The sequence below is a fragment of the Amphibalanus amphitrite genome, unplaced genomic scaffold, assembly GCF_019059575.1.
Source record: "Amphibalanus amphitrite isolate SeventyFive unplaced genomic scaffold, NRLGWU_Aamphi_draft 001211F_arrow, whole genome shotgun sequence".
Classification (NCBI taxonomy): domain Eukaryota; kingdom Metazoa; phylum Arthropoda; class Thecostraca; order Balanomorpha; family Balanidae; genus Amphibalanus; species Amphibalanus amphitrite.
In genome coordinates, this window is record NW_024882705.1 from 138,217 (window position 1) to 156,050 (window position 17,834).

The window sequence follows — 17,834 nt, forward strand, 5'->3', positions numbered from 1 at the left end:
GCTCTTAGCAATCGCTGAAAGTTTCAAAGCGATCGGTCACTCGGTGTAGCTATGACAGACATTGAAAGTTTTTATGAGGTGAGGTCACTTCAAGTGACCTGGTGACCTGACCTTGAATGACCTTGGTCTGAAATTTTCACAACATGTGTAGAATTGATGTATGATAAGGTGTACCAAAAACGGCGGCGCTCCGCGCCGCCGTTTTTGAGATATTCGCGAAAAACCACACGGGGGGTGTTCAAACCCCCCCCCCCCAGCAGGGCGCGGGTTAATCTCGCGAGAGCCGTACCTTCTCCCGACCATAAGTGGATAATTGTAAGGAGTTTGACGTGTTCGGGCACCGCCAATCTGCCGGCCCAGCGCGGCGCGGTGACCCTGACCTCCGCCGTCTGCTGCAGCCCCGAAGCCAAGCCGCCGCACCTGCACCGGGGCCCTGTTTCACGGCGGAGCGCTGCAGTGCGCTGCGCGCGTCGGCGCGTTGGGTTTCCATGGCAATATCAGCAAACTTCCCTCTGGCGCTACGCTAGGGCCCGGGGCGGTGGCTTTGACCTCCGCTATCTGCTGCAGCCCCGAAGCCAGGCCGGCGCGCTGGGGCGGCGGATCGATATATGATTCCGGTGGTTTCGAGAGTCACTTTTTGGGAGCGGGTCTCTCGTGATGGCAGTTGCTTGATGAGCGTATAGCAAGGCCTTTATATTAAATATTCATCTTTTAAACTAAGACATACTTAAAAAGGAGGTTTTGCCCGACATTTCGCATTTATTGCAATTTCATGGGCATATGAGAAAGTGGATTTTTTTCTAAATTCTTTATTTTTGCATCCATATGAGATGCAACGATAAAGTTTTGAGTTTTCATAACCAATAATCAAGCGTGTTTTGGTTATTGACGCACCATCAAGCGATGATGCGTCAATAACCGAACCATTTTGTGATGATTGTTTGTATTGAAACCTATGAATAAAAAATAAACTCCGCTACATCAATAAATGAATACATTCGAATATAATACTTGAATTGATAATGAATAAAGCTCTACATAGAAAGATATGATGCTTCATGGCTCATTTGTGGAAGGTCAGAAATCTTTTCCTCTCGTGTGGCAGGAAAAATATCAACCCTTCGTCGCTCGCCTGTAATTTGTAAACGCTGTAAACATTGCACTGTGCAGTGTGCATCGGGGCGCGGGTCAGGACCTTGGTTTGAACTTTTCACCGGTGTTTGAAAAGGTGTGTTGAGATGTTCGAGAAAAACAGCAAAAGAGTGTTCACCCCCTGAAGTGTTTACCCCCTGCCCCCTAAGCAGGGCGCGGGTTAAAAATGACTGTTAGAAATAAAGTTTCACAAGCAAAAACAATGCAAACTTACATAACCAGTTGCAGCAGCATGAAATGAACATGATTAGGAAGGATATACTGAAAAGCGTTTGAACAAAACAAGTCGGTCACTCATGTCAGCGAGTCAATCATATCTTCTACCAAGTTGGCCATCATTCGCATCGCCTTCGATCAGCACCGCACACCACGTTGCCTGTTCAGTGATTGAATCAGGCGTCCATCAGACTGTTTACTGAACTCAGTCATACCTCCAGTACCTATTATTTGCTATGACACAGCCTCAGCTATTATTTGGAACTTCCCGGTACCAAAGTTACGGCTAATAATGGACGATCAGCGTTAATTTGGCGAAAGTTGTGGCAGCCACATCGAGTCGACCAAAATGACAAGCAGTTGTTGTCAAGCTGTTAGACAAGAAAGACAAAAATGGGAACGCATAGACATACTTCGCAGTTCGTACTATTGCACACCGAAATGCATGAATGACCCTCTGTGATAGCACGCCTTACCAGACGAACGCGCTCCTTCAGCCCCCCCCCCCCCCCTCAGCATTTTTTGCGGAACAAATTGACGTATTTTTCTTACACGGTTTTAAACTGGTATGTTAAAACCTCAAACATTTTTCGCGGAACAAATTGACAGATTTTTCATACACGGTTTTAAACTGGGATTTGAATATTCACTCTAATGGTCCGATGTACCTTGCATGTCCAGAGCGGGTAATCCCAGCCACCGCAGCCGGGGGGAGGCGTTTATCGCCCCACCCCTGTCTAACTCCCTAAATAAGGGAGGTACGAAAACAAAACGGTACCAAACGAAAAACCTTAGTGAGACGATTCTAAAGCACCTAAAATTTTGGATCTCAGGTCGATTTTTAGGGTCAGAGTTTTTCAAAAATAGACACATGTGTACTACACATTGTGTAGTGATCTCAAAGTACGTAAGCATCTAGAAGGCGACAGGAGGCATAAAACCGACTAAAATGAGTGCGAAACGAAGGAAGAGAATCTGGGGATTCCAATGATGTGCTCAACATTCAATATCAAGGTCAAGCTCAAGCTCAAAATTGACCTCAAACTTTGCACTTTTTCTTATAGGTACCTTGTATACTAAATTCAGAGATGTTTTGAAATGTCTTGAAGCTTAGCGGGCCCCTATTTGTGCTTTAGCTTACGATACAAGGCTGCTACAAGGTCAAAGTCACAAGAGAGTATCCTTGCTAGAGGCTATTTCACTTGTTTAATTCAGTCATAATAATTAAAGGGAGATAATGACCTTTTTCCACAAAATCTGAGTTAGGATCATTTTCTGACAAAACACAACAAGTTATAATGTAAATTAAAACCATTTTGCTCAATGCGGTACCTTGCCGCAAATATCTCAACTTGAAGTCACGTTAGCGGGGAGCGCTGAAAATGACCGTTGAATAAGTACTTACATCACTTTTTGGTACTTGCATGTAATTTTGTAAAATGAGCGTATTCCTTACATTTGATCTTCATCACATCTAGTTAGTTAATGGTCGTCTATAGTGCCTTCAAAAGATATTCATGGTTTGGGGGTGGTTTATGTCTAAATTTACGCAACTATTTTTCCTGTTCATCATCTGAGGCCATATGCTGCTATTTTAGTAGCAACGACTCAATTTTGAATCGGTCCCGCCGACTGCACAATAAAAGAAGATAGATACAACACTTTTGCGGCATCACTGAAAAACTTATGCAGTACTGTTATCAAAATTATCATAACACCGTTCGACAAACCTGAAGTCTTTTTGAAATAAATATGCTTGTATTTTTCGCTTCAGGCTCTGAGGCCAAAATAATGAATTTCGTAGTCGCAATCGCAAGATTTGGGTGCGTTTCTGGCGCATGCCGTTCATTTGTGGCGCAAAATGATACTTGGAAACAAAGAAGAGTAGGCACTATGTACGAATCTAATTAATTCTAAACCGAATTAACTCTAATTCAAATTAGAATCCTTACAACCAAGCAACGACAAGGCGATAACATAAACAAAAACCCAAGCGTCGCTGTTTGAAACAAAAGCGCCATATACTGCGACTTTTTTATAGAGAAGGACAAGAAGGACAACGCATTTCGGTGGGTGTTACAAGTACTGCAAGTACTGCTTCTTTTTTGCAAAAATAAAAACCTTTTCACATACGAAAATGTGCTAGGAAATTTTCATATTTTATAGAAACTACAGTAGAAATAGTATAGATGTCGAGTAATTTTTATTAAAGAAAAAAGAAAGCTCATTATCTCCCTTTAAGACAATTTTGCTATCCTGAGGCTCTAAATGAGTGCTTAGAGCAAACTGGAGGCCAGATTCGTGATCAGCGGCTACGAATCCATCAAATACGACCACCCGCCAGGGTTGAGGTTTTTCTTTAGGTAACGTTAGGTTGGGTTTGGTCGGTTTAGGACTAGGTCAGGTAAAGTTAGGGTTCTCAGCGATGCTTTTTATTGTTTGTAAGCATCTACGCGCTCACGTAATTTTGCGCACGAACATTCGTGTGCGTACTTCTGTCCACAACCATGCTGAAGTACTTACTGTGCTCTCAAGAGCGGAAACCTACAGGAACAGATGGCGCAAGTGACGCGGCTACAGATGGCGCTCTAGTCAGTCTCGTTCTGATCACCCGTAGTCTTACCACAGATCCGTCGAGTGCGCCGCGTGTGAGACGGCATATCCGCTAACTGCTAAGTGAACCACGCCTGTGCCTCGAAATAATTTCCCAGCACCTCCTGATCAGTTTCTATTGGATTGACCTGTTGGTGCTGTGAGTCGACCTTTTGCGTCTCGCTCTCCCCCTCAGCCCCGCATGCTCTGTAGTGCAGTTCGTAACATAGGCGGCGGAACGGGGAGGGCACTGTGCCCCCTCTGACTTCGGCAATTCAACACAAGCCCTATGGGCGTTGCATGGGAAGAACGGTACCAAAAGTCGGCAGTGCCCCCCCCCCCCTTAATTGAAGGTGTTCCGCCGCTACTGGTTCGTCGGCACTTATCTTTCTAAATTCCCTACGTCTGACGTCGACCCATACACCCTTCGACTCTCCACAACATCGTGAACTGACATTTCTTCCAGTATTAACAAACCTGGACGGCTGAGACCCACAGGCGCCTCTCCTTCCGTTCACATCTGTCTTCCACTTCCCCGTTTCACCAGTCTCCCTCCCAATTCTCTCCGAGTTTCCGTCCCTTCTCCCCTCCCCTCCCCTAGCAGGCAGCAGCGATTTTCATAACCACTAGTCGTTTACCAGTATCTGCACCACCCCACACCGTTTACCACCCCTCGTTTAAACGTCTCTCCCTCCCCCCCCCTCTCTCTCTCTCTCTCTCTCTCTCTCTCTCTCTCTCTCTCTCTCTCTCTCTCTCTCTCTCTCTCTCTCTCTCTCTCTCCCTCTCCCTCCCTTCCCCCCTCCTCTCTCTCTCTCTCTCTCTCTCTCTCTCTCTCTCTCTCTCTCTCTCTCCCTCCCTTCCCCCCCTCTCTCTCTCTCTCTCTCTCTCCCTCACTCTCTCTCCCTCACCACTCTCTCACTCTCTTCCCCACCACCTCCCTCACTCTCTCTCTCCCTCACTCTCTCCTCACCACCTCCCTTACTCTCCCCCACCGCCTCCCTTACTCTCTCTCCAGCAGCGACACAAAGCTGAGCTGACGGTCCGACAGGTATATTATCGATCAGACATTGTGGAGGAGCGGTATAAAGCGGATGACTCGATGGTAGAGCGTCACCCCCGGTCTTACTACTGCAAACAGACGAATAAAAGAGGCGTCAGATTCAGTCAGTGGTCAATAAAACACAGACGAGGGAGCGGGGAGAGAGAGGGGGAGAGAGAGAGAGAGAGAGAGAGAGAGAGAGAGAGAGAGAGAGAGAGAGAGAGAGAGAGAGAGAGAGAGAGAGAGAGAGAGAGAGAGAGAGAGTATACGCGAATGGAAGGAAGGAGGGAGGTAATGTGAAAGATAGATGGTGATTTTGAGGAGCCATATCAGAGGTGAGGGGGGAGGGATAATATCTGAAAGAAGGGGCTGGTGGACTATGGAGGAAGGAAGGTAAGAATATGACTGGGCCTGCGAGTAGTTGGAAAGATCAGTGTAACCTTACGTCGTTATCGAAATATCGTACGCCCATGAGGATGTCAAAAAATTGGCTCATTAACGTTAATTTCGATGATGCCAAACATAGCTATATCCCAAGGAGTGAATGAAATAGTGCACTTTGGTTAGCACTGAGAACTAAGCGACAAATTACGAATGAACTTTTGAAGCGCATTCGAACCAGACAATGGTTGCGCTGCAGAAATATGCACGGATAAAACCGATATAGCAGCAAGAGATGCAACAAATCATCACCAAAGAGCAACCTCGGATGCTCGAAGCCTTCGAGTATTTGAGGTACAGGTGCTATCAGAGCCACACCACTACTCCCGTGGATTTACAGATTTACATGGTGGATTTACATGGTCTACTCTCAGTTACTTATTACAAGAACGAAGCAGCAAGTGTAGTAATAGCGACGTGAAGGGAGGAATTACAAAGGATTAAGGCGGGGCAACGCACGCCCTCTTGTAGATGCTTCAAGAGGGGCGGGCTGGACAATTGCCAAAAAAATAAATGGCGAAACAATGCAGCATTACAGTTAAAAGGGAATGACAATATGACAAAAGGAAAAAGGGCGTGACAAACCAGTGCAGCAAAAGGTTCAGAAGAGGACAACAAAGTGATAAAAGGAACACAGCATCAATGCAGTCACGTCGTGGAGAATTTACAATGTAACATGTTCAATGGGGGGGGGGGGGGATGGAGGGAGATTATGTAAAAAAAACATCAGGCTGGTCAAATCAGTACGGACAACAACGTGGCAATGGTCGTGGCAAAGCAAAGCAGCAAACGGGCGGGAGTAAGACAACAATATGGCAAAAGGAATAAGGTTAAAGATGTCAATGCAGCGATTGGGGTTGGGGAGGGAAGGGGAACACAGGCATAAGAACATTGGTGTGGCATACATACAGCACATGTGGGGGTGCAACTACAAACTAAATCACGACCAGTGCTGACCGGTTGGCGAGCTGAAATTAGAGGGAGACGGGGCACACAGCAGCACTCCTACAGTCTCTCACACCCGTCTAGTACGCTCACCGATTCTCACAAACACGCACCACTACCAGCAGCCTCTCACACACGCATATATTCCTCGGGTGGGGTCTTAACCTAAACTTATACTTAGTCGGGAGGACGGGGACAGGCAACTGTCGTGTAGGGCTGACTCAGACTGAGCAGTTCATTTAGTTCGTTTAGAGATCAAGACTGTCGAGCGCCAAACGGCTGTAGCTCGCCGTTATTATTAGGCTAAAATGCAAAGATGAGTTGCGCCTTACACGACAGTGTAGCGCAAAAATACGCTAGCATTTTCAAAAGGCACTCTGGTAGACGTGTTTAGAGTATAAGCGCATATTCAGTTAAATCACCGATATCGGTCAAATAGACTTATCGTATTCTAATAAGTGCTCATGGGGCATATTGTGTGGACAATTCAAGATTGAGTGAAAACAAACCGTGACGCTTTTAACGTCCTTGAACAATGTCTGGATAGAAACCGAGACAAATTTTTGGATCAATGATTTGCAGTTTATAATATAAAATACACAAACTTCAGAGTTACTTGCTCCACACATCTGCCCCAGGAACTCCATATTTAGGCTCATGGCTGTATCCCGCAACTGATACGAAAAATATAGTTTCATTACCCCAGAGTGCCTTCAGAAAACACTAACTCTCCATTACGCACACTCTCAATCACACAATCCACTAAAATCTTTTATCTCTAAAAGCAGCACATGCATTAACTCCCTAGGAGCCTCATCCGGCTCTTTTGGGCGCTGACTAGCTGCTAATTACATGCAGAAAACCCACCGATGCCGCCGCTGAGCTGTGCTGATAGATGTTTAACGCTGCGAATGAACAGTCGTAGTTAGTTCGGCGTACACACGAGCATTGAGCGGTGTTCAAAACACGGCCATCGACGGATATGCCGCGCAAAAGGCGGAATGGTTTTAGTGCCATGACGTGTGAACCATGAACCTGTGAAATTTTGTTCGACTATAGAAAAACTTTCAAGATAATTTTGAATGTGATCTGCTTTTGTTGCAAGAAAAATCACAATTGGTGATAGCATTACAAATGTTTCTTTTTATAAATGAATCTAAAGGCGACGCAGCTTTGCATCGCGAGGAACTGAGTCCCTAGTCAAAGCAATCGCCATGGCAACTACAAGGGGTCACCTTGGCAACTAGAGATAGTCGTCATGGCAACCAGAAGCGTCTCCGAATGTGATAGCCGTGCCGAACAGCGTTCTATACACAAGTGCGGCGCCTTACACCCAGCGCCGGTGATTAAATACCGGCAAACAATACATACTCGTACACCACACCATTGCCAGCAGTGTCTTGAACATACACAGAGTAATTTCAGGACACTGCCCTGGCATTGCATACACACACACACACAGCCCCCTATACACCCTAGGCGTTCGGTGCGAAAGGTAATCGTTTTCGGCCTTTGTTTCAAAACAAGCAGACGTCTCTTCAAAAAGCAACAAGCATGGCATAAGCAAATACGTCTATCAAAATCTCAACGCTCATAGCATCCGTTACGTTTACAAGACGTCCCAAGTTCATAACAATACGTTACGATGCCCGTTAGGTTACATTACGATGCCGTCACGATATCCCTCCCTCACCGAACGATGACAGCGCGGGTCACGGGCCCCGCCACAGGGCACCGCCCGTGACCCGTTCACCGTCCTGAAAGGTGGCGCCTCTGCCCCCAGAACGTGTCCCAACATGTCGCAGACAAGTTGGAACACGAGAACGAACTGTGAAGCGTATAGCGAAGAAGGTAGAGAGGTGGATGATGATTCAACTGCCGTTTTATTCGTATCACAACATGCTATAGAGTTTATCTTATGGTTACATTGCAATATCGGTAGTGTAATCAGTAAATTTTCGACCATAGGGACCTCAACACACCAAGCAATCGACCAAATATCTTGCCATAATTTGGTCGAATGCTTGTCAGATGATACCCTTGTAGTGATAATTCATCAAAATATTCATTTTACGCGTTGCTAGTACAAGTTTGGCTATGTTTCAGTATGTTGTGACACGAAGCAAAGGTCAGGTGAGCCATAATACACCTTTGAAGCACTTTTGAAGACGCTGTTTCGGACCAAACCGATGCAGCGTTCTCAAATCCCAGGAAGAGATACGGAATGAATATATCACTAGCACGTGTATTTTGAGTTTGCTTTTATAGTGACTGCAGTGGACAAGGTGCGGTCGAAGTACCTCAAAGAGTAACTGAAAGACATGTTGGCGATGAACACTGGAAAAAATACACACTCACGCCAAAATCGCAGAGGCAATTCGACCGCAATCCATTGCCAAATACAATATAAAACATGCAGAAACTGTCCTTGTTTCCCTTTTTCTTAGAGGACAGAGACGCCACCGAAAGCTACACCTGAATCGCCTATTTGAACACCGAAAAGGGCGGAACACTCGGAACAAGAGCTGCAGTATTTCACTACCGAATAGCCAGGAATGAACCGGGTCTATTTTCGAGGCTTTCGTTCGGTAGTCGGACGGTCATTCCATAAGGTTGCAGACAGTGTCCGCGCTTTTTCTCAACTATAAAGTAGACGGTGCGATGACTAGACATATAACTGCAGCTCTGGTCCCGACCAGATATGTGCGCTGACGACAAAAAGTGGAAATGGGAGAATTGGGTGACTTATTTTAGAGCTTCATTGGGTGTCATGAGCCTTTAGAAACCTTATGGAAAGATGAATCTAATTTCTCCTTTTTTGTTACACCTCAAGGAAGCATGACACTTTGAAGCCTTCATTGAAGCACATCGTGCAATCCAATAAGATTAATATTTATGTTGAATCAATTACCAAGCCGATCAGAAATCCACCATTGAAATCAGCGCACATGCCCAGGTTCATCCCTTATGACACTGTCCCCTCAACCAACATAATACCAAGATACCTCTGCCCAAACACCAACACAACCCACACCGATATGACAACAATCTAACCACCACCCCACCCCTCCCATGGCGGGCCCATCGCTGGGCCCACGCCGCCCGCCGTCGCCGCTCCTTCCTTGCTAAGAGATGGAAGGTATGTCGAGACGAGATCCATGTCGCATAGGATACAATAGTCAGCTGCAGATTACACTTCACTCTGGTAAACGTAACAAAGAACGGATTGAAAGTGCAACAGGGTATTGACGCACGTGTCTTAACATTGCTTCTTGCGTATCAGAGAACATTTTCCTCCCGACTTCTAAGACAGGACAGGGCTTCTTCGAGCATAGTCAATGCTCAGAATTCTATTTGCAGTGGTCAAAACACGTGCCATGAGTAAGGCGCTTTAGCTCCGTTCGTTCTTACGTTTGCCAGCCTCTAGGGAAGGACTCTGACGCGAGTAGAACGGTGCAGATAGATGTGACCTAAGACGGGGGTGAGGGTGCTAACCTGACCTGGGGGGAAGGGGGACCCTTCCTGAATCCTACATTTTTGCAGCCTGGGACCCTTCCTGAATCTCACATGTTTGCAGCTTTTCTAAGCCTGAAGATTAATATCATCTGGATTTAATTCAAATTCTAGTCTCCATCTTTGAAGCTATTCTGTCAATTCCTGTCCAATATTTCACCACCAAACCCTTGATCGTATATAATTAGCATCCCCTTCTCGGGTCTTTAGCAGTTCACCTATTCCGGGGGCGGGGACTAGAGTTGCAAAGTTTCCCTACCGCACTACCAGCATGCCGGTAAATTTTCACTACCGCAGGTTTTTTCGTGGTATCTGGCATGTCTTGCCGGTAGCATGCCGGTATTTTTGATTTTGCACAAAAATAGAAAATATCAGCATATGGTTTAAACTTTGGGCACTAAAGAGGCTATCAAATTATAATAACAGCAATATTAGCCACTGCAAAATACATTTTGTGGTAGAAGTTACATTGCTAAGGGTAGGGATAACACATGGGCCTCAGCGATTCACAAGTTTCGTTAAAATTAGGATTGTCAAGAATCTACTGTGGTCAATAAATGGAAGAATACTTATTCATGCTGCAAAAGCTCGATCAATCAGTAAGTCTAATGGTAGGTATGTAATAGGTAAAATACAACAAAATAAATAAATGTTCATGACAACGTTCCCTAGAGGAAAAGGCAGAATCAAAACACCACAAAACACATTGTTTGGAAACTGGCCTTGAGTCCTGAGATGTGGTCTGAGATACTCTACAAAGTATTTGACACTGAAAATCCAGCTGAAAAGGCAGGTATTAGGTAGCCCTGAGCCTGACTTTGGTCCCAAAAATGAAATGAAAATCAAATAAACTGGCATTTTGTCTCATCTTTACAAGAAAACACAATATGCATACAAAATAAACAAAGTGGCGCAGAATAACAGGGGAACCAAGGATTGACTTTTTAGATCTTCTCTCCCCTGATGAAAGGATGTAAGATGATGACGTAATATTCATTCGTATGCCTTTTTAGTTTAATTCCTGAAAGGAATGCATTTTCTTGTAGTGAACTAAACTCACAATGTTGATTACATCAGAATTCAATATCGTTTTGGATCATTTACATCAACAAATCATTTATGAGGCAGTTTGCTACAGTTCAGAAACTTTTTTTTTTGCAGCAATTTAATCAGCTGGTTAAAAGTCTCTGTTATTATGGCGCATCTGTTTCGAAATCTTTGATAGTTGATAACCTTGTGTTTGGGGAGGAAGATTCTTCGAGAAAGAGGTTATTATATCGTTTTTATGCATATTATTTGGCGACTGTTCTCAGGACAAGTGAGTTTTTCACATTTTTCAAATGATTCGTATCTTATTCATGAGCCAGCAAGCCATGGCGAAAAGGAAAAAAGGTGTTGATCTCGCTTCCTCAGGCACATGGCCGAATCTGTAGGTACTTTTTATAATGTGGCCATCTAGATTTCAAAATTTGATTTTGGTTGGTAGGTTCCTGCAACATTTTAGGAGAATGTGGAATAGCAGAACACCTCTGAAATGTTAATGTGATTACTGCTAACTTGAACTGTCCAGTCTTCAGAAACAATTCAGTAATTTAAGTTCTTTTTGTCATTGCTTTTTTGATGCTTTTTTCTTACTGCTTTTTTGTAGGCAATACCTCTTTGATTACACGTGATATTTAACAGTTATAGACTGGAACTGAGTTTCAAAATTGTGGGTATTTGTGGGGCCAACTGAGCCAAAATCATCCTGTTCGTAGTTAGGTTGGACATTGGGTGGCTGCTGGGTGGGAACTGGGATGGGTACTGAAATTGTCAAAGTGTGGCATCTCTTGTAGGGGTAGGCTAGAATCAACATTGCAGGTTTTTTAGTATGCCGGTAATTTGGTGGTGTTTTTGCTTGGGTCGTGGTAGCATGCCGGTATCCCAGAAAATTTTTGTGGGGCGGGGCGGTGCCGGTAGCAGCCTTTGGGGGAAATTTTGCAACTCTAGCGGGGACCCTTCTATTCCAGGAATACAATGATTGGGTTCTACCAGATCCAAGACTACCCTCTATCCCTTCAATCCCTACCCTCCCCCTCCAACAACCACCAACTTACCTCCTCTCACCTCACCACCTCCCTCTCCTTTCTCACCTTCTTTCCAGCTGTGACCTTCGCCTTGGCCGTGCCGCGGACCTTCTTCATCCTGTTCTTGCGTTCCTTCCGCAGTTTCCGGCCGCCGGTAGGTTTGCTGAGGAGGCCGTGTCGGACGAGACGGTGCTTGGGCTCGAACTTCTTGGCAAAGTCCAGGGTGTCGTAGATGAGAGCGAAGCCGGTAGTGCGACCGCCGCCGAAGTGGTTCCTGGCGAGAAAAGGCACGTGTGTAATGTGTGATGTGCGGGTTATGATTTGAATTCGGTTACTTTTTTATCAAATTGATTCGAGCAGACGCCTTCTTCGGGAATTTGTTCAAATTGTACATCTTAAAGGGAGATTATGACCTTTTTCCACAAAATCTGAGTTAGGACCATTTTCTGACAAAACACAACAAGTTATAATGTAAATCAAAACCATTTTGCTCAATTCGGTACCTTGCCGCAAATATCTCAACTTGAAGTCACGTTAGCGGGGAGCGCTGAAAATGACCGTTGAATAGGTACTTACATCACTTTTTGGTACTTGCATGTAATTTTGTAAAATGAGCGTATTCATTACATTTGATCTTCATCACATCTAGTTAGTTAATGGTCGTCTATAGTGCCTTCAAAAGATATTCATGGTTTGGGGGTGGTTTATGTCTAAATTTACGCAACTATTTTTCCTGTTCATCATCTGTCGCCATATGCTGCTATTTTAGTAGCAACGACTCAATTTTGAATCGGTCCCGCCGACTGCACAATAAAAGAAGATAGATACAACACTTTTGCGGCATCACTGAAAAACTTATGCAGTACTGTTATCAAAATTCTCATAACACCGTTCGACAAACCTGAAGTCTTTTTGAAATAAATATGCTTGTATTTTTCGCTTCAGGCTCTGAGGCCAAAATAATGAATTTCGTAGTCGCAATCGCAAGATTTGGCTGCGTTTCTGGCGCATGCCGTTCATTTGTGGCGCAAAACAATACTTGGAAACAAAGAAGAGTAGGCACTATGTACCCCCAAATTAGAATCTAATTAATTCTAAACCGAATTAACTCTAATTCAAATTATAATCCTTACAACCAAGCAACGACAAGGCGATAACATAAACAAAAACCCAAGCGTCGCTGTTTGAAACAAAAGCGCCATATACTGCGACTTTTTCATAGAGAAGGACAACGCATTTCGGTGGGTGTTACAAGTACTGCAAGTACTGCTTCTTTTTTGCAAAAATAAAAACCTTTTTCACATACGAAAATGTGCTAGGAAATTTTCATATTTTATAGAAACTACAGTAGAAATAGTAAAGATGTCGAGTAATTTTTATTTAAGAAAAAAGAAAGCTCATTATCTCCCTTTAATTGGAAAACAGGAAGAAAATCTTGCCATCGACCTGTTCCGCATAAGTACCTGACATTTGTGACAGCCCTAAATCAGTTAGAACCAAGATTTCTATACACTGATTAGAACTAAGGTGCAGACTGGCTTGGTTGATAATGTGTCTTCTTAACACTAGCCCATATGTTTGAGTCAGAAACGCATTACCTGCGACTGCTGTCATTTGAGTCTGTCGCCAGATATTCATGCTCCTAACCGCTAGTTATATCTGGAGTGGATCCCATCCGAATGAGGTTACTCGCACTGTTAACTGTCCCTGTGTGGTTTCACAGGGCTCAAGAAGACTGATCAGGGCCCTTTTCGGTCGCTGTTTTTATATCAGCGTGCTGTCGCTTTTCCCCATATAAGGAAGTTATTGCTGGCGCCTCTTGGCCTCTCATTGCTCTAACGAATAGACCACTTGAATTCGACCAATGAGGAGCTAAGAAGTAGCAGCATGGTGTCGCAGCCTGCTGATAAATAAACGGGGGGCGAACAGAGCTCAGCTTACTATGCCCGAGGGACCTGCGCATGCCATATGTAATGTGGTGTGATAATGTTTGGGAGGCAGTTTGTTTGCCGAGATATCTGAAGAGAAACAGAAGTTTTGCATGCAGTACAGTATGATGATCAGAGTTCGGTGCTCTGAATAATTGCCTATTATTTGGCAGAGACGGATCCAGCTCGGTTTTTTTTGGGGGGGGGGGGGCAAACCATAACAATTTATCGATTCTTTCCATGCATCGTCCATAGGCGTAATGCTAAAATTATGCCGTTTGGGGCGGGGGGGGGGGGCAAATGCCCATTTGCCCCCCCCCCCCTGGATCCACCACTGTTATCTGGTACTGGTGTTATATATAGCAATATTCCTAACATTGACGTCCTAGAAATGAATGGCATAACACTCAACTGCTTATTAAAAATATTGCTGCAGAAGTTCATGGTCAAAGGGAACAAGCTAACCCCAGGCCACTGGCGGATGAACGTATCCCGCATGCACACACAGCTAGCGAATGGGAAGAGGATGCCATAAAATGCAGTACCTGCTGCTGTTGCACTCAAATGTATCATATCTTAGTCCCATATCCACATAGCAATCTTGTGTACCGTAAAATGGGGTGTTAAGGGACAGTGGGGTGTTAAGGGACAGTTGCATGGGAAAAACTTTGAGTCATATTAACTTCCTAATTTGAGAAGGTTCAATAAAAACTTCAGTGTGGTAGTTGACACTGTTTTGCTCTTGACCATAGGAGAAAATGGTATGGTTTTTCATGCAAGTGATTTGGTTCAAAAATGGATTTGAAAATCATGCTACATTTTCACAAAATTGAAACATCTCCAAAACTCTGTGTCAGTTGGGCAAACTAGACCTTTGGAATCAAAATATGGAGGCATCAAAAGATTGATTCCTTTTGGGCATAAATGCAGACCATTTCTAACTTACCAATCACCTAAAAATAAGAGAGTGTTTCAAGAAGGAGCATGCCTGATCTTGAACAGAAATGCTTGAACTATCTCCTAAGCAAAATAATATTGCTCCTATCATAACAATTTGAATTCTTTAGGTAGTGAAAGGCAATCAAGGAATTGATTAACTTTAAACAGATAATCATAATATTGATTCCCGATCAGCTGGCTAATCATTATTTTGATTCACAGGTAATGTTGACAGATAGGCAACAATGACTTGCAAGAATACAGCATTTTTCTTGCTATTATTCTCATTTAGTGGTATCCTCAGCACCACAACTGATACCTATAGCATTGTTGTACTTTACCTTCACTACATTTGATAACAATTCACAATTTTTAAATGTCAAGAATACAAAAACTGAAGCAACAGGTAAAAACCATATAAATAATATAAAAGCACTACAACAATGATAATTAGGGGTTTAAAAATTTCATTTTGCCATTTTACACAAATACTGATTGGTTAGTATGTGATTCATGATACAAAAATAACATACAGTGTGATTTCCTCAAAACAGCTTTTACGTGATGGACAGTGGCTCTGTCTTTTTCCCATTCACAAGGCCAAAGGGACAATTTCTTAGCTTTGAGGTAACACTTTTTGCAAACCTACCACATTTTTCTACCTTTTAAAAGAAAAATCTCACCGTCATGGGCCTTTTTTCAACCGTAACGATTCATTCGAAGTTAAAAGTGTACCCAAATGAATCAAAAAATTGATTCCATGCCCATATTTGGTCATGGCTCCTCCCACCAGAATCAAATTATTGATGCCTCCATATTTTGATTCCAAAAGTCTAGTTTGCCCAACTGGTGTGTACCACATAAACTAGTGGGTGTACAGGGAAAATGAATGCATAGGTGTATTGTCACATGTATTGCACATGTTACCTGAAAAACTTGTGCAAATCCACCCATTCATTCATCATCCTCTTCCTCTTTTCCGGATACATGCATATTTTGAGGTGGATGTGGGGTGCTAAGGAACAGGGAAGAAAAAATAAAAAAATAATATCTAAATATAATTTAATTAAGTAGGCATGGAAAACACCAAATTCCACATAAAATGCTGGCAGGTTCATGCTTTTATCTCTAACACATCTTAAGTTATGTAACAAAACATCTCAACACTCTCTTTTACAATGATGGGTCAATGGAGACTGATGTAAGTAAATGTGATGTCATCATAAAAAGGCTAAAACAAAGAGGGCAAACATAATGACAAGTGACAAGCTTCAACATGGGTTTTTATTGATGACAGAAGATTGCTTTTTGGTTCTGTTTACCTTATGATTAGCACATTTTCCACAAGCGTAAACTGCATTACACGTAATTGGCTAAAAAGGTCATTAGTGGTGAATGAACCTGACTTGTTTTGTGACAGAATATGCAAAACATTTCAATAAATAAATTTTGTGCCCTTCCACACCCCAATTGTGGGCATTTGATGACCATTTCTTGGAATAATATAGGTGTCCCTTAACACCCCACATTGGGGTGCTAAGGGACAGTGATGAAAAATAATAAAAAATAATATGCAGGTATAAATCTTAAAAACTTAAATGTGGCAGGCATGTAAAGCACCAAATTCCACATAAAATGCTGATAATTTGATGCTTCTATCTCCAACCCTTCTGAGTTATATAACAAAACACCTCAAAACTGTCCCTTAACACCCCGTTCTACGGTACCTACTTTCTTTTCAATTAAGAAGTAATTTCTTCTTAACCTTCACTTTTATAGTGTCAACTTTTCAGCATGTATTGCATAATGCATACATAAGCATGAGTATGTCTAATTCTTATAAGTCAAATTTTGAGACAAATAAATGCCATAGTTTCCAAATTAGGTGCAAATTATGATAACATTTCAGCACAAATTCACTTGTACTGAATTTCAGGGCATAAAAATCCCTGACATGTTGGGCAGAGCGTAGTTACTGGGTATCTATGAATTTTTCCATCTTGATCTGGACAACAATATTCAGAGGACACTTTAGCCTTCAATTCCTGGTTACCCCAAACAGTCCCCTGCAGTTGATTTTAATGCAAATGTTGATGTACCACTTACTTGTAGCCAAAGACAAAGCAGACGTCCGGGGTAACTTTGTACATCTTCGCCAGCTTCTCGCGAATCTGGTTTTTGCTCAGGCCCGGCTTGCCCGGGTGGAGCACATCAACAACCATCTGCTTCCTGCATAGCAGGCGGTTGGTCATAAACTTCCTCGTGCGAATAGTGGCGGTTCCTTCACTCTGAAAGCAATAATTCGAATGTCAACAACGCAAGTTCGTGAATGGGAAATCACAACACGGGCTGAGAAGCCAAAATTATGTTTTCAAAGGCAAAAGAAAGCACTAGGAAATCACACATCGCTAAGACTTTTTCGGAATCGAAAAACATTTTAAACAATAAATACGTACCATTTATAAATAGAATATAAATACTTACCATTTTGTTAACTGTCGGCGCGACAATGCTTGCGCGGAAAAGGCCGTGATGCGGCACCGCCGGAGATAAAATATTTTATGTATAAGATGAATGATTTTCTTTCTATTTTTGTTAACCCATCAAGTGTGATCAATTGTGAATGATTTAAAATTGAAAGAAATAAATTGAGGAAAATTAACAATGGCATTCAGGTGCTCAGTTTACCAAAAGCCATTATATAGAGCCGCAAGTTTTGCTGGTAATCATCCATGTTTTTGACAGCAAATGACTCTTGTCATTTTAAAAGCAAAATAACAAGACAATTCCTACGCCTTTCAACAGGTCTTGAAAAGAAATCAATAATGATAGAAGCATATGTTGTGATGTTCTTTCATTAACCCGGTTTACATAGCATATTTGACGAGGCTCTAGCTCGTTAATTTGGCGATAATTTCGTTGCAGTGGTCTTCAAATATTTAGAGGGGATCATTTTGTAAATTGTTAAGCACCATTTGCATCTTTTGCAATATCACGGACGGA

The 17,834-nt window shown here is 43.0% G+C and overlaps 1 protein-coding gene across 2 annotated transcripts; it reads right to left on the reverse strand.

Moving 5' to 3' along the window:
- Positions 1-4,994: 4,994 nt before the first annotated feature.
- Positions 4,995-17,444, reverse strand: LOC122371151 (40S ribosomal protein S24-like). Of its 2 annotated transcripts, XM_043347284.1 has the most exons (5): positions 17,316-17,444; positions 16,938-17,119; positions 12,031-12,238; positions 7,253-7,290; positions 4,995-5,088 (listed from the first exon to the last, which is right to left on the reverse strand). In XM_043347284.1, exons 1-4 carry the CDS (start codon positions 17,316-17,318, stop codon positions 7,285-7,287), a joined length of 399 nt encoding a protein of 132 aa, XP_043203219.1. In that variant the 5' UTR covers positions 17,319-17,444; the 3' UTR covers positions 4,995-5,088; positions 7,253-7,284. The 2 variants fall into 2 exon arrangements, with proteins under 2 accessions (XP_043203219.1, XP_043203220.1); XM_043347285.1 differs by lacking the exon at positions 7,253-7,290.
- Positions 17,445-17,834: the final 390 nt, after the last annotated feature.

Bases quoted from the DNA above. Each gene is read 5' to 3' on its own strand.
- LOC122371151 (XM_043347284.1), bottom strand. The intron at 12,239-16,937 runs GTAAGTGGTACA...TTTTCTCGCCAG, and splicing joins TGCTTTGTCTTTGGCTACAA to GAACCACTTCGGCGGCGGTC.